Here is a 16664-nt window from a genome sequence, read left to right as displayed (position 1 = left end):
ATCAAAATCCTAGTGGAGAACACAGGCAGCAACCTCTTTGACCTCAGCCAAAGCAACTTCTTCCTAGAAACATCGCCAAAGGCAAGGGAAGCAAGGGCAAAAATGAACTATTGGGACTTCATCAAGATAAAATCTTTTGCAAAGCAAAGGAGACAGTCAACAAAACCAAAAGACAACCGACAGAATGGGAGAAGATATTTGCAAATGACAGATCAGATAAAGGGCTAGTATCCAAAATCTTTAAAGAACTTATCAAACTCAACACCCAAAGAACAAAGAATCCAATCAAGAAATGGGCAGAAGACATGAACAGACATTTTTCCAAAGAAGACATCCAAATGGCCAATAGACACATGAAAAAGTGCTCAACATCACTCGGCATCAGGGAAATCCAAATCAAAACCTCAATGAGATACCACCTCACACCAGTCAGAATGGCTAAAATTAATAAGTCAGGAAACGACAGATGTTGGTGGGTATCCGGAGAAAGGGGAACCCTCCTACACTGTTGGTGGGAATGCAAGCTGGTAAAGCCAATCTGGAAAACAGTATGGAGTTCTTCAAAAAGTTGAAAATAGAGCTACCATACAACCCAGCAATTGCACTACTGGGTATTTACCCCAAAGATAAAAATGTAGTGATCCCAAGGGGTACATGCACCCCAATGTTTATGGCAGCAATGTCCACAATAGCCAAACTATGGAAAGAGCCAAGATGTCCATCAACAGATGAATGGATAAAGAAGATGTGCTATATATATATATATATATATATATATATATATATATATATATATACACACACACACACACACACATACATATACATATATTATGTATGGAATATTAGGCAGCCATCAAAAAAAAACAAAAACAAAAACAAAAAAAAGGAATCTTGCCATTTGCAACGACATGGATGGAACTAGAGGGTATTACGCTAAGCGAAATAAGTCCATCAGAGAAAGACATGTATCATATGATCTCACTGATATGAGGAATTCTTAATCTCAGGAAACAAACTGAGGGTTGCTGGAGTGGTGGGGGGTGGGAGGGATGGGGTGGCTGGGTGATGGACATTGGGAAGGGTATATGCTATAGTGAGCGCTGTGAATTGTGTAAGACTGATGAATCACAGACCTGTACCTCTGAAACAAATAATACATTATATGTTAATTAAAAAAAAAAAGATAGTAGAAAGGGAAAAATGAAGGAGGGGAAATTGGAGGGGGAGATGAACCATGAGAGTCTATGGACTCTGAGAAACAAATTGAGGGTTCTAGAGGGGAGGGGGTGGGGGGACGTGTTAGCCTGGTGATGGGTATTAAAGAGGGCACGTAATGAATGGAGCACTGGGTGTTATACACAAACAATGAATCATGGAACACTACACCAAAAACTAATGATGTAATGTATGATGATTAACATAATAAAATAAAATTTTTTTTAAAAAGTAAAGATTTCTTGTAAGAGGGAATCCTGGAAACAAGCCTCTCCTATTAAATCCCAAGCCAGCAGAATTCTAAAAAGACATAAGAAACAGTTCTCATGCAAAATTTGCTACCAAAGTGAATTTCCAGTGTTGCTATAACAGCGTTTATTCAGTACACTCCAAAAGACTGGTATTATATTTCTCTTTAATGAGATTTGATCTTTCGGTCCTTGGATTTTCTTTTTTTTTTAATTTATTTTTTTTTTAAGATTTTATTTATTTGCGAGAGAGACAATGAGAGACAGAGAACATGAGAGGGAGGAGGGTCAGAGGGAGAAGCAGACTCCCTGCCGAGCAGGGAGCCCGATGCGGGACTCGATCCCGGGACTCCAGGATCATGACCTGAGCCGAAGGCAGTCGCTTAACCAACTGAGCCACCCAGGCGCCCGTCCTTGGATTTTCTTAAGTAACATGTCTACAAGTTGCAGAGTGATCTCTAAGAAAAGCCACTCCGAAGTGATGATCCAAGTGGCCCTGGATGACTCCAACTTAAAGACATCTAAAATGGATCAACCCATTCCAGAATTCAGTGACTCAAAATTTCAATCCATTCCAATTTTGTCAGTCTTTGACTCCAAAGACTAGGGTCATTGTAGGTAGACTCAAAGGTGAAAAACAATTTTTTAGATTACCTCTGAAGTCAACCAAGTATCGTTGGAGTCATAGTGGCTGTGGTATGTGTACTCACCTCCTCACTATTCTTCCTTCCCTCTTCACTTTGCCATGACTCCCCGATCTCACAGACTTTGGGTTTTGACACGTGACTTACTTTGACCAATGGAACGTGAACAGAAGAGTAGAAGTTCTGAACTGAAGCTTTAATAGGTTCTGAGTGTTTCTACTCACCCTCTGATATCTTGCTATCACCCGTGAGAACATACCCCAAGCAGCCATGGCTCCTTCCGTGTAGGTCCCACAGTGAAAGATACATGAAGTGGAGTGAACCAAACCCATAGTCCAGAGTGACTACAGTTAATCTACTGACCCATGAGCAAGAAATAATGATCTGAATGCAAGCAATTGAAATCTTAGTGTAGTTTATTGCTATAGTAAAAGTTAATACCGTGACCAACAATAAAAAGGCTCAGGGTATTATTCTCTGGTACCACTCTATTCCAAATTAAAACTTCCAGGTCCATGTTCCAAAATAGTATGCTAAAGCAAACCGGTTTTCATTTCAGTACCAGGCACTGGCCAAAAATGTCTGACAGCTTGATATCTTCTCATCTGAAAATGTATCCATTATTGAGTTAATAACTTTGAACCTCTTCTACTAAAGTAAAAGTACATTGAAGACAGAATCTGTACCTCATTTGCCATCCCCCTATAGCACCTAAAAGAGTGTTTCACACTTCATAGCCATTTGATAAATGATTCCCTATTCCAACCCAAAGTTACCACTGCTTTTCATTATTGTCCATATCTCAAAATGACCTCCTGAGTCACAAAATGATTCATATATTTGAAATGACAGAAATGACTATATATGATCTTTCCACCTGAATACACAGGAATTCTAAAGCACTACACAATGAATGATTCTCAAGACTGGTAACCTACACCAACATGAATTCCTTCGAAATGGCACAGATTCCTTCAATGAATACTAAGATGTAGAATGACGTATCTCACGGTGCTACACACAAACATGCCACAGAGATGTGTCAGCACTCAAGGGTACAGCTCCAAGGGAGGTCTCACAAAGGGGCCTAGCAACGCCTTCCGGGGAGCACATTTCTGTCTTGAGTCTCTTTCACACTGGTCCTCTGTGCCACTCTGCCTCCTGCTCATTGTACCAGTTGTCTCATTTTCTCCAACATCCTCTACTACCCAACCAATCTAGGTTACTTTCTTTCCTCTTCTTCTCCACACTTCATTTTATTTTTTGCCACTTGCTTTTTCTACCTTTCTCTCATACTTCTAAACCTGGTACAAGAAGGCATCACCACACATCCAGAGAACTCCCTTCCTTCACAACAAATCAACCAGCTGCCAAATACCAGATATAATTCTCAGGCTTCACAGTCAATAAAAGCAGGTGTGTTCCTTGCAAGATGCTCGGGGACTTCCAGAGATGTCCACACACCCTGCAAGCTATTTAGTTCTTGTGTCATTACAGAAAATTGAAGACAAGAATTTTTGTCAAATTTTTGGTCAAAAATTCTGCTGAACCCCATGGTCTAAACATGTCCAGTTCATCAAAGCTGTACAGTAGCAAAGATGTCTTCAAAAATGCTTCATTAATTAATCATTATATCCCATGATTGCAATTTCTGCTCCTAATTAAGTATGTTTTAGTAATATCTCATGAAATTATAAATAAATTCTCTATTATACTTAGGAGTCAAAAAATCCTAAAATACAGACCCAACTGTAATAAACATACATCTCTATTTTTTTCCCAGAATATCCTTTCCTCTTTTATTCTGAAAATACTGTACACTTTCTTTGGGATATGTCACCCCTAACTTACCCTGAAAGCTGAAGGCCTATGGAAATTGATTCAAATATATACCGTCATTTTCTTACTGAGCCTAGCCACAGGCTAGGGGTGTGTACCTGTCTGAAGCTGGGCATGGCACTCTAACCCATTGGTGAAAGTTGATCTATATTTGTATAGATAATGGCATGTGACTGAAACAATAAATCACAGTCTTTTCCCAAGATCTTTCAAAGTGAAATAAAGGCAAGAGGAGAAATCTCTCTCAGTTGGTGATGAAATGAGGCATCTTAAAGCAGCTATGTGCCCTGCATGGGGGAGAAAGCCAGTTTGAGAGAATGAAGCCAAGATGCAGACAGAAACAGACGGCAGAAACACAGAAGACGGAGCACCCTGCAGTATCCAAATCCCCAGACCAGTTGTCCCTGATGATTGTCACACTTCTGCCTTCCTCCTGGGTACATAATAAGTCTTCCAATAAACTCTCCTGTATATCTAACTCAATTCAAGCTGTTTTCCTGTAATCAGTAGCCAAGGAAATTCTACATAACATACCAAACAAACTACAAGGTAACAAATTTGACTTCTTGGGAGTAGGGTCCAGGAACACTGTAAGAAATGTATCTGCAGCAAATGTAGCTGCAGCAAAAAATCTGAGTTAACAGACTGGCATTTAAGAATGACACTATGTAACACTTTCTTCACTGCCTTCTTAACTAGGGATAAGCCTTGTCTTTTCATAAGACAATCAATTTCTTATATTTTTTTAATGAATTCCCTCTTAGCACAAATCATGAACATAGATGTTCAGTGGGTGTATACTGGGCTAAAACATGACGATTAGGATACTATGATTGCCATACGATCCTCTGGAATATCATCAGTTCCAAGGTAAGATGGCTTTGTGTTCTGGAAAAATCTATCTCGGAATAATAATGGTTGTATAGCAAAACAGCACTCACTACCAGAACTCAGGAAGAGATCTGATTTTCAATACAAAAATTACATTTAAAAAAGCAAACTCATTCTAACTCCTCAAAGCTGATACCTATGCCCTTAACTAGTTCTGACTGAAAAAAAGGAAAAACAAAATGGTTATTCTTTATATAACTTTAAGCTCTTACAAGCTTATATGTTCATTTTACTTATTTGTTTTATACAGCTATTTAGCACAATGTGAACTTAATACGTGCTCATAATGAAAGAAAACAAATCATATCACAAAATGCAAACGTCTTAATTATATAAACTTACTCACATGGCTAGGTTCTAGACATCAATTTTAGAACAACAAAGTCTTCTCTAAGTTATTCCAGAAGACTATTTGCATACAAGTTTTGGAAATCTCCACTGCAAAATTCTTCCAATATAAACTGCATTTAATCTTTTCAATTAGCAACATGCTTAGAGAACACACCCAGAATATCTGCGACCAGTGCTCTAGACTTTTCTACCTACTATAAGTGTATATGCTTATACACAAATGCATACATACATATGTACACATACATATATATACATGAATACATATGTGTATTTATGTATATATACACACTTGAGTATGTGTATACATATAGTATGTATATTTTTTATATGTATATACATATTTTGGGTGTGTGTACATATATATACAACTGATATACATATGGACAATGAGATAGATATAGTAACTGTATATGTGTGTATATATATATGTGTATGTATGTGTATATATATATATATATATATGCACACACACAGTAACTGAATTTGACCCAAACCCATCCTGCAACTAATAATTTGGTCTTAAAAGGATATTTAAGTGTGGATTCAAATATAGATAATTAAAATATCTTGAAATCCCAGGCCATATCCACAGAAAATGGTGTCATTTAGGAAAATTTCCTTAGACTCTCTACTTACAATCCTAAAATAAATAAAATAAAATAAAAACTTAAAAAAACCTATAGATATAGAGAACTATTTGATAATTACGTTTATTCACCTCTACCCTGTTTATAATATGACCACATTAAAAGACCTTTTAAAAAAATTTAGTAAAGTTAAATTTCAGGTCAAGGCCTTTTTTAAAACTTTTCTGGTCCCATCATAGAAATAATATACAGAAATCCCACTGCTAGTACATGAGAAACCATGAAGCATGTGCTATAAAGAACGAAGCCACATTCGTTTTTACCTGCATTGATGCTCCCTCCACTCTTGCCACACAGGCCACCCGGTCCAGGAAAGTCACGGCCACGGGCACCGCCACAAAAAAGCCCTTAAAGAAGGCCTTGGCATACCTCCTCACCCAGCCTTGTGACTGTGCCATACCTGAAAACAAGTACAAAATTAGCCTCAAAAAAGGTAAAAAAGAAAAAACAAAAACAGCACAGGAAAAGTAAGAGTTAAGGGAAAACAACCTCATCTCTTAATAATTTTCACACTCATCCCTATAAGCAGTGGAATAAATCTGACTTAAATCCCAAAGGCAAACACACTAACTCAGGTTAACTCTTTTCAGTAACTGAAGTCCACTTGATAACTGGAAACTTTCTCTTCACAAAGCAGTAAGTTACCATGTAACTAGGTCTGATGAATGGCATATGAGTAAAAATGATAAATTTCCACACTGTGCCCTGAAAAGGAGAATGCCCTCCTCTTCATGTTTCCCTTTTTACAATACCATGATAACAAAGTGGTGGTAGAGACAGGAGTAGCCATCTCAAGTTAAAGATGGCAAAGCAACAAAATAGAAGGGTCCTGGGTCCCCAGCACCATGGAGGCACTGTAATTGTGCTGCACTCACTTACCCTGTAACCACCTAATTTTCAGATTTTTCTAGGGATAGGCAATCTTTTAATTGTCTCATGCAATGAAAAACAAAATAGTGAGAGATAAGATATGCTACACTACCAGACCAAAGAGAGCCGAACACAGTCCAAGAGATTTGAAGAAACTTCATGGTTGGGAAAGATAAATGATCGTTTTGTTCACAGTCTTACTTAGACAAGCTCCATGTGCTACCCAAGATTGAAGGAGGAGGTGAAGGGGATGATGAGGTTAGAGGTCTCTTGACCTCTCCTTCTTTGCAGTGTGCAACTAGATCAGAGCAACTGAAAAGTTCCCTAACACAACCACAAGGCTTGTGTAGCCCTAAACCCACAGGTCAGTTTGCTTCCAAGGGATGACCTAAAATTTCTTGTCCTTTGAGAGCAGGTTCAAAAGGGTCCAGAAATGCAATTCACACCAAGCATATACCAGAAAGGCATATACTGGGACAGTGTTTACACTTTTCATGTTTAAGTTCCCAAAAGTCACACTTCCAATGAGAGCAGTGTTATGATAATATTAATATTATACACATGAAAAGCCAAAAATAGATAAGAATATAAGAAGGAAAAGAAAAAGACTAAAAAATATATTCATGAACAATAGAGGGAGAGGGAGGGAGAAAATGAGTAAATATAAATACAGAAATAATTATTTACTTATTTGCATAAGTGTATATTAAAAAAGCAGAAAAAATACAGTTAAATTCAGTCCAACTACTCATATCTGAAGATTTTACCCAATGACCTATATAACTTAAACTTGAAAGGAGACACAGAGGAACATATAAAGAAAGGGTGGGACCACTTCCAAATAGCTTCATCCAAAAGACTTCACTTCTCATTTTATTTTAAAGGAATTCTTCCTTTAAAGGCACATACAAAAGAGGGTCACATGGTAATGAAGAATAGTCTTCTGATCCTGACAGAGCAAAAGAATTCTCCAGAGTTATCAGTATAGGACAATGGCTTTCAAACTGTTTTGACCATGTCCCACATTAAGAAATACATTCTATAGAGCAACCAAGTACTCAAGTACTAACTCATATACACACACAACTTACATATATACCCTCACAATGCAGCAAATAAGAACTGAAAACAGTTTCACAAAACTACTTATTCTTATTACATAATAGGCTATCATTTTAGTTTGTTCTATTTCACTGGATGGGACAAGATGAACGTGGGGAGACCAAATTATTCTAGTGGTCCTGAGCAAGAGACGATGGTAGGCTGGACCACAGTGGTGGTGACAGAGATGGAATAAAATGAGCAGACATGGGGCATCTGGCTGGCTCAGTCAGTGGAGCAGGCGACTCTTGATCTCGGGGTTGTGAGTTCCAGCCCCACGTTGCATGTAGAGCTTACTTTAAAAAAAAAAAAAATGAGCAGATTATGATATATATTTTGGAGGTTAAAATGACGTGATTGGACATGGATGGGCAATGGCGGGAGAGGGGAGAGGAGCTAAGAGAAGGAGGTGTCAAGAGGCAGTAGTGACCTATGAAAGCACTGTTATTTTGTCATCCCCTTGAATTGCATTCCAAAGTAGTAAAAACATGCTCACAATTCAATTTATCAAACCTTTATTCAGTCCTACTAAGCACAAGGCCATAAGTTAGGCGCTAGGAATTTAGGAGTGGAAAAGCAGATATGGTCCTTGCTCTCAAGGGGTTACACTGTACCAGGAAAGATGCCCCTAAACAAATATTTTAAATGGAAATGAGTATTGAAGAGGGCCAAGCCCTGGACCATGGGAATATGGAGCAAGGAATTCCTTCCATCAGAAAATGATCAGCAAAGGTCTCCCAAGGAAACACCAATCGAGGTGGGACCCGAGCATTTCAGGCACAAGGAGCAGCATGTGTGAAGGCCTAGGAGCAAAGTAAAATGTAGCTACTTAAGAAACTAACAGAAGTTCAATTTGGATAAAGTATATACCCAATTTATTTCCTAATTTTCAATTTTTACTTTAGTAAACATTTAGTTATTGACGCTAAACACCAATGCTAAGGGAAGAGAATATAAAGATGGCTGGGCATACAATATAATATCATTTAAAAACTCTCACAAACAATATTTTATATTTTCTATGTAAATTTGTATAAGCATATAAAAGTATTTAAAATAGAATATTATTGGGGCGCCTGGGTGGCTCAGTTGGTTAAGCGACTGCCTTCGGCTCAGGTCATGATCCTGGAGTCCCGGGATCGCGTCCCATATCGGGCTCCTTGCTCAGCAGGGGGTCTGCTTCTCCCTCTGACCCTCCCCCCTCATGTGCTCTCTCTCTCTCATTCTCTCTCTCAAATAAATAAAATCTTTAAAAAAAAATAAAATAAAATAGAATATTATTTGTATTATTGTGCTCATTGTTTACTAACCACTCATGTCACTTGTATAATTAGTAAAGTTTAGAGAGAGATGGAAAAAGCAGGCTTATCAGAATGCTGAGTGGTTCATCTTAGATGCTAGAAATGTAGATCATGACTATTTTCTTCTTTGAACTTCCATTGATTTCTAACATTTAAAAAAGAAAGATGTGCTATGAAGTCACTTTAGTATATGGATACTACAGGATGATGCCAGTCCTGATCTATCTACTATTATGATAAACTACCCTTTCTTAGTCCAGTCTCTCTGCTGTTCTAAGGAGAACAAAAAAATACCAAGTAAGATTCTTCCCTATTTATGCAGCAATCAACATATCTGACTGCAATTCTTTTATGTAGCCAAAATAGGCCATGTCGGAATATTATATGCTTTGGAAAACTTCTTGAGAGTTTGAAAAGCCTTAAAAAGTCTTACCTTTCTATTCACCCATAGTAGCATTTGGGTTCAAATAGGAAAATCTTGCTGACAATCTATATTACAACCAACTTGACAACTTGACTACTTTCAGTAATTAATAAACTGGCTTAAAACATGTAAACCTATGCTTGCCTAAATATTAAGCAAATATATACTTTATCAGGTCAAACAGGCTTAGACAACCAGAGGATTTAGACTGCAAAAAAAAATGATAGGACAAATGAAAATAGAAAAACATGCTCTTATACAACTGTGGCTCTTAGAATTAAAAAAAGCAAACACATGACAGAATGAGAATATAAGTGTTATCTTTGCCGTTCCTTATTTCCTGCATGCATGGACCTTCACTAAATGACTAGGGATATGTGCAGAATAGAAACTAGGAAGGCTTTCAAATATGATGATGCTGCAGCTATCCTAGTTATAAGGTAACATGCATGCTTACAATGTAAATTAAGGGGAAAAGAGAACATAAGTTGTATTAGAATTGGAGTCCCAGAATTTTGAGCCTCCCCTCCTTTCCCAATATCCACTCTCTCATATACTGCTACTCCATTTGGTCACTGTGGCCCCCAGGAAGGATCATAGTAATGAGAGTCCGGGGGCCCGAGGTGGCCTATAACTTGCTGCATGTCTCACCAACTCACTTTCAGGCCTCAGTTTCTTGTCTGTAAAAAGAAAGAGGTTAGACTCAATTTCTAAGGTCCTTTCTGTGTCCAACATTCTTATTTCCATAAATTTTTCAATTGTTTCTCCAGGACTTCAGCAGATACTAAAGTTTTAAAAAGTCACTCAGATTACCACTAAGAAGAGACAGGAAGTTGCTTTTAGGTTTGAGACTCTAAGTGTTAAAAAGAAAAAAAAGACTTTGCTTTTATCACACAGCTAGTTAAAAAAAGAAAGAAAGAAACAGAAGAAGCTGGAACAAGTGCAAATCATGTCAAAGAACATTTAATTATAGTGAAAGCCACTGCTCTTTCACTTCCTGTCTACACAAGTCCACTGCTGACCATCTCCTGCACAACAAAGTCAAGACAAGTATTTTTCCATTGAGAGACTTTCAAAGAGTACGTGGGAGGAGTGCCAATCTGAAGGTGCACAGATTCTGCCCAAGCCAAGGGAAAAAATAAAGCTACCTTGCAAACAAGTTGTCACTATTTTCAGAGGCTCAAAACAAAAGCCTCAGCATAGTCCTGTCTTAAACGAATTGCAAAGGACACCGATACCACATAAAAGTCAAACATTTTTAAAAGCTTCTAACTATCACTAAAATAAACCATACGTAAATGAAACAAACATTACATTTCCATGTCAAGTCGTACAAATAAATTGTTTAAAGTTGTATGGCATTCACATTCTGTTAAAGTTTATGGTTTTTTTTTTTCTATAGAAATTGCCAAAGAATCATTGGAATGATCTGGTCTTTTGTTCACACCCTCAATGTTTAAAACCTCCATACTAATAAGCACCTGGCATCTGTTTCCTCTGAGAAAATTTCCTTTAAGCAATGACAATATGCTACTAAAACCATCACCAGCAAAAAGGGAAGAATTTTTATCAGTAACCTCATTCTCTAGTAACCATGCAAGTCATTTAGGTTCAAAACATTGTTCCTGAAAAAACTGATGCTTAAGTAGTAGGCACACCTGGTTCATTGCTGGACTGAGAATATTTTTAAATAAACCTTCAGATTCAGTTGAAATCATATTTGCCACCTGCTATACAGCACCTGCAAGGGAAAGTTTCTTGGTGATGCTGACCTCAACCACATAATGACCTATACCATAAAAGCCTCTTTTTTCTCTCATGACTTGTAATGACTTGATCATGCATGAATTCATCTAAAATGATTCTTAAACTTGCTTATATTTTAGCCTCTACAAAGTCACCAGTCACTCATCCATAGAACCCAGGTGGATAAATACACCTCAAGTCATCCTAATTACAAATACTATTTAAAAATTGTGGGCGGTTTGAAGGTAAGAGAAAATAATAAATTACAAGGCAGTATCTTATATAAAATGTAATCTTTCAATCACAATAATAAGCCTGCACATTTGGATAACCAAATAAAGATTTTACTTCTAAACTCAAACTATATAACAAACTATGAACATCAGAGAATGTAAGAGCAGGGATCCAAGCAAATCAGACACCCAGTTCGCTGCTCACTCAATATATATTCATTGCTCACCTACTATGTATCTGGGAACTGTGCTAAGGGATGAGTACACAATGCACAACAAGGTAGGTGTGGTCCTAGGCCATACAGAGCTTACATTTTCATTCTGGCTACATTGTCTACTTTGCTAGACACTATGCTAAGACACCAAAGGTAAAAAGACAGACCAAAGTCAAGTTCCTTCCAAGGGGAACTTGTTACAAGATCACAGGAAATGAGTAGATGACCATGCATGATCAGACTAACCTTCTCCATGGATCTCTCCAGGAGCTCCTGCTACCAATAACCTCAATCGGCAAACAACCTAAGCATGTGCGAAACCAGGAGGAATTTGGATACATTTGGACTAACTAATGCAAGAGAAAAGTAATAATTAATGAACTAGAACAACTTTTTAAAAGATTTTATTTAAAAGAGAAAGGGAGAGAGAGAGAGCCCACGAGCGGGGTAAGGGGGAGGGGGGAGGGGCAGAGGGAGAGGGAGAAGCAGACTCCCCACTGAGCAGGGAGCCCCAGGCAGGGCTTAACCCCAGGACCCTGGGATCATGACCTGAGCCAAAGGCAGATGCTTAACGGACTGAGCCAACCAGGGACCCCTGAATGAGAACAATTTTGATTCTACTGGAAGCAGATCTGGGAAAGTAATCTATGGAAACCAATTTAAAAAAAATTCAGGGCCATCTTGCTCCTTTCACTTTACAAATAAACAATACCTTGTAAAATAGACAATTGGCAATCTTCAGAATGTGAATTCCAGCATCAATTCCTTTATCTTTTAACTCATGTGATTTAGCAGTTCTCACTCAAAACTTCTCAGGACAAAATGGTAAGAAAAAGCAAAGAATAAAGAAAAACTAGCCAAGGGGCACCTGGGTGGCTCAGTCGTTAAGTGTCTGCCTTTGGTTCAGGTCATGATCCCAAGGTCCTGGGATTGAGCCCCGCATCAGGCTTCCTGCTTGGTGGGAGGCCTGCTTCTCCCTCTCCCACTCCTGCTTGTGTTCCTTCTCTCACTGTCTCTCTCTCTCTGTCAAATAAAATCTTAAAAAAAAAAAGAAAGAAAGAAAGAAAGAAAGAAAGAAAAACTAGCCAAAAATAATAAAGGGGATAAATGTAATGGAGTTAGACATAAATCAAACCATGTTCTGGCAAAGATACCCAATAAAAGTCAACACTAGTAGCCTAGCGAAGATAATAATGGTCCTCTGTCTTGACCTAAAACTGCTTCTTTGATAGAGATAATTGTAATTCCCTATTGCTAAACTGATGAGCATCTGGATACCAAGAAAGTAGAGATTAAAACTGACATATTTAATTTTAAGTCAGGAATGTTTAAACACAAATGAATTCCAGGGTTATGTTCTACTATACCTGGTGTTGAGAGAAAACACAACCAGAAAACAACTAAGATATGCAACTTCATGAGTTTTTGGTAAGGACTCCAATTTGCAAATGTACAGCATTTATGCCCACCTTTCCCTCTGCCTCAGAAAAGGAGTCCCCCCTCTATCCAAGGAGAGGCCAGCAGTGCTCTGCAGAGGGAGCATCAGCAAAGAGGGAAAGTCAGTATAAAGTTGGTGGCCTCTGAATCTAACTGACCTTAGTTCAAATCATGATTCAATCATGTGACTTTGGACAAATTGTTGTTTGGCTTGCTGAGCCACAATTCTTTCACCTGAGAAAACTTGCAGGGTGTTTTGGAGGTATAAAATGTTCACACATGTTGTTCTGCTTAAGCAAGCATTTGTATGAAGAAAAAAAAATAAAGTCCCATAAAGCTAGTATCTGAATACAGTATATGTACATTAGAGAACAATGACTGGATATCAAATAAAAGGTATTTCTGCAGGTAAAAGCATTAGCCATGTCTAAAAAAAGGAACTCGCAATAACAAATCGAAAAAGAACAATAGACTTAAGGATGTTTGTTACATGCAATAAAAAAAGTAAAGCCAACCTTCTAGGTAATGGATATCTACTAAACAGAGTGATACTTTTGTTCTGCTTTGAACTTAATCTTGTTCTGGCATTTAACTGGTTAGGGACTATCATATTTAGTGATATTGGCTAATTAACAAAAATTATGGATTGCCAACATCTCAGCACTATCTTAGGTGATTTGAGGTTTGTTTTTTTTTTTTAAGATTTATTTATTTGACAGAGAGAGACACAGCGAGAGAGAGAACACAAGCGAGGGGAGTGGGAGAGGGAGAAGCAGGCTTCCCGCCGAGCAGGGAGCCCGATGCGGGACTCGATCCCAACACCCTGGGATCATGACCTGAGCCGAAGGCAGACACTTAACCAACTGAGCCACCCAGGCGCCCCTGATTTGAGGTTTTTTTTAAAGCAAAATAAAGGAAAAATATGACTCAGTGCCAGAACTGGACCACAGGAAGAAGTTATATAATGGCCATTGGAAGAAGGAGGAGGAGGAGGAGAAAGAAGAAGAAGGAGGAGGAGGAGGAGGAAGATACGTCCTGAAATTGCAAGGAAAAAATTCACGAGAAAGAGTGGAAAGAAAAAAATGAATTTAAATGTAAAAGGTGGGTTTAAGAATGTCTGCTAAAAAATAACTTTTCTATACTTTTAAAAATAGCCATTAAAATGTTGGAAATAAAAGAAGGATAAATTATATTTGGTAAATTTCTGAGACAAGAGGAAAATACGATTCTGAAAGTAAAGGTTTATCTATGGCCTATCTGAGATAGATGCTGGCCAGACCAAGAAACAAGATATATGTTAAGAGAATTGAGGAATAAGACTGTATTTAATACTTATTTTTTACTTTGCTATGTTTCGTCCCTTAGCAATATGGAAACCCTCATGACTCCAATATTTTTGAAAACCATATAAAACTAAATCCAGGGGCGCCTGGGTGGCTCAGTCGTTAAGCGTCTGCCTTTGGCTCAGGTCATGATCCCAGGGTCCTGGGATCGAGCCCCGCATCAGGCTCCCTGCTCGGCGGGAAGCCTGCTTCTCCCTCTCCCACTCCCCCTGCTTGTGTTCCCTCTCTCGCTGTGTCTCTCTCTGTCAAATAAATAAAATCTTTAAAAAAAAAAAAAAAAACTAAATCCATAATACTGTGGTATTATGAGCCTCTCCAAAAGCCGGCTCAGTCCACCCTAATCCCATAAATTATCTTTATCCTTTAACTCCAAATGGACACCATTTGACCACATTTACAACTAAGGCCCAATATCAAATTTCAGTTATTAAAATGCCATAAATTCTGCAAAAAATAGTTTACCATAAAAATTAACAGGCAAGTGAATAGCTTTCTATAGAGTGAGTAAAATCCTACTAAATGATAGCCATTAGCAAGAAGAAGCTTGGTAAGCTTTAACTCTAATAATCACAAAATTTGGGTATCAACACGGCACTCTACTTTTTTTTAGTTTAATAGAAAAGCATAACTGCTGTCATTAAGTGGAAGCTAAAGGCAATGTGGATTTTAAGCTAACAATGTGGCAACTTAAATGTATGTGTAAATGAAACAGACGAGGTACTCATCTACAACCCAAACAAAGTAATTAGAGAATTTTGGACTATTCACCATAAGCCTATTTATTCCTGAAACAATAACATTTTGAATTAGCAAAAGAACATACTTCCAATACCAGAATACTTACTGAGTAGTTTTAAAAAAAAAATTATTTAGCATTTCACTGCATGTGAAATTGGCTTTTAAAAAATTAAGATAGCCTATAAAAGAAAAAAGCATCCTCCTCAAAAACAAATCTCAAAACCCTTCAAAAATCAAAACTAAGAAATAGGAGTGAAGGGAAATAATGAGAAGAATATAACATTGAGAACCTAAAAAAAAAAGAAGGGCACAAAGTAAGTAAGAAGAATATTGGAAAGTAAGCATCAGGCAATAACATGAGTAATGGGAAAATGTCACTGAAAACACCAGGTGACACGCAGTTCCTAGAGCACAATTACCTGAGGTATCAGCTTTGCTGTTCCTTACCTATCTCACGATCTCAGATTCTGGCCCACTCTCTAATAACTGCTTCATATTCATTTCTCTTAGCCACTATTCACACTAACCCTATTTCTGCCCTATTTTTAAATGGTACAGGGTCTCTAATGGGTTCAACAGTAAGTGCAATAAGCAATTTTTTAAAAGAGCATGATTTCAGGGTCTCATGAAAATCCTATTCCGACCTCTACCCTTCATGCCTCAAATAAACTGCTTTCTTTACTGGGCTACAAATGCCTTTAAGTGAATATAAGACATCAGCTCAAATTCACATTAAGAGATAAGGAGAAAAACATGGCTTTTCCTTTGATCAGGGTTGGGAATAGGAAGTAGGAAGGCTTCTCAAAATAACCAAGGCCAACCAGACCCTAAAGGGGCAAAGATGAAAAACCAAGGTAATAAAAAAAAAAAAAAAAAAAAAAAAAAAAAAAGTGGGACTGGAAAATACAATGGAACCAGCAAACTTAGGGCCAGACCAGGGACTATTATTACTCTTTACAGAATGATAAAGATAAAAATTAGAAACACAGGCTCCCCCAGCAGGGAAGTATATTAAAGCTCTGATTAGTCTGTCAAAAACAAAACCTGTCCAAATGGTCAGCTTTGGAAGGTTGCCCACAGCCCATCTACGGCAGCTGCATGCCCATGGGGAGCTCAAACAAGAGCCATGCAGGCTCAGTGCTGGATAAATAAGGATGCAAGCCAGATGAGAAGATTTATGCAATGTAAGGTAAAAGCCATAGTAACTGATGCCTTTGGAAGAAGTAGCTATGGTCCTTTAAATTTACAAGTGCAAGCATAGGGGGCAGGGTGCACACACTTGTTGAAATGGCAACAAAGACCAGGCTGGCAACATAAGTTTTAAAAAAAAAAAAATAGCTGCCAAGAGATCAGAGTACCAAGAGGCTCATCCTGTGCAGCCTGGAGACTAAGGCAGATGGAGCACAGCACTTTCT

The 16664-nt window shown here is 37.9% G+C and overlaps 1 protein-coding gene across 8 annotated transcripts in view; it reads right to left on the bottom strand.

The window, feature by feature from the left end:
- IMMP2L (inner mitochondrial membrane peptidase subunit 2) overlaps positions 1-16664 on the bottom strand; it is an 889807-nt gene that overhangs the window by 845959 nt on the left and 27184 nt on the right. For all 8 annotated transcript variants that reach the window (XM_045864397.3, XM_045864399.3, XM_054505219.2 and 5 more), the window contains exon 3: positions 6105-6241. In XM_045864397.3, the coding sequence (XP_045720353.1) occupies positions 6105-6239 (135 nt within the window). In that variant the 5' untranslated portion in view covers positions 6240-6241. The remainder of the gene's footprint in view (positions 1-6104; positions 6242-16664) is intronic.

This window comes from Mirounga angustirostris, unplaced genomic scaffold (assembly GCF_029215605.1).
Source record: "Mirounga angustirostris isolate CCGP_5_RB_7025 unplaced genomic scaffold, mMirAng1.0.hap1 SCAF_12, whole genome shotgun sequence".
NCBI classification, from domain to species: Eukaryota; Metazoa; Chordata; class Mammalia; order Carnivora; family Phocidae; genus Mirounga; species Mirounga angustirostris.
Note: the sequence above shows the minus strand (reverse complement) of the source record. Positions and strands in the feature narration are given on the sequence as shown.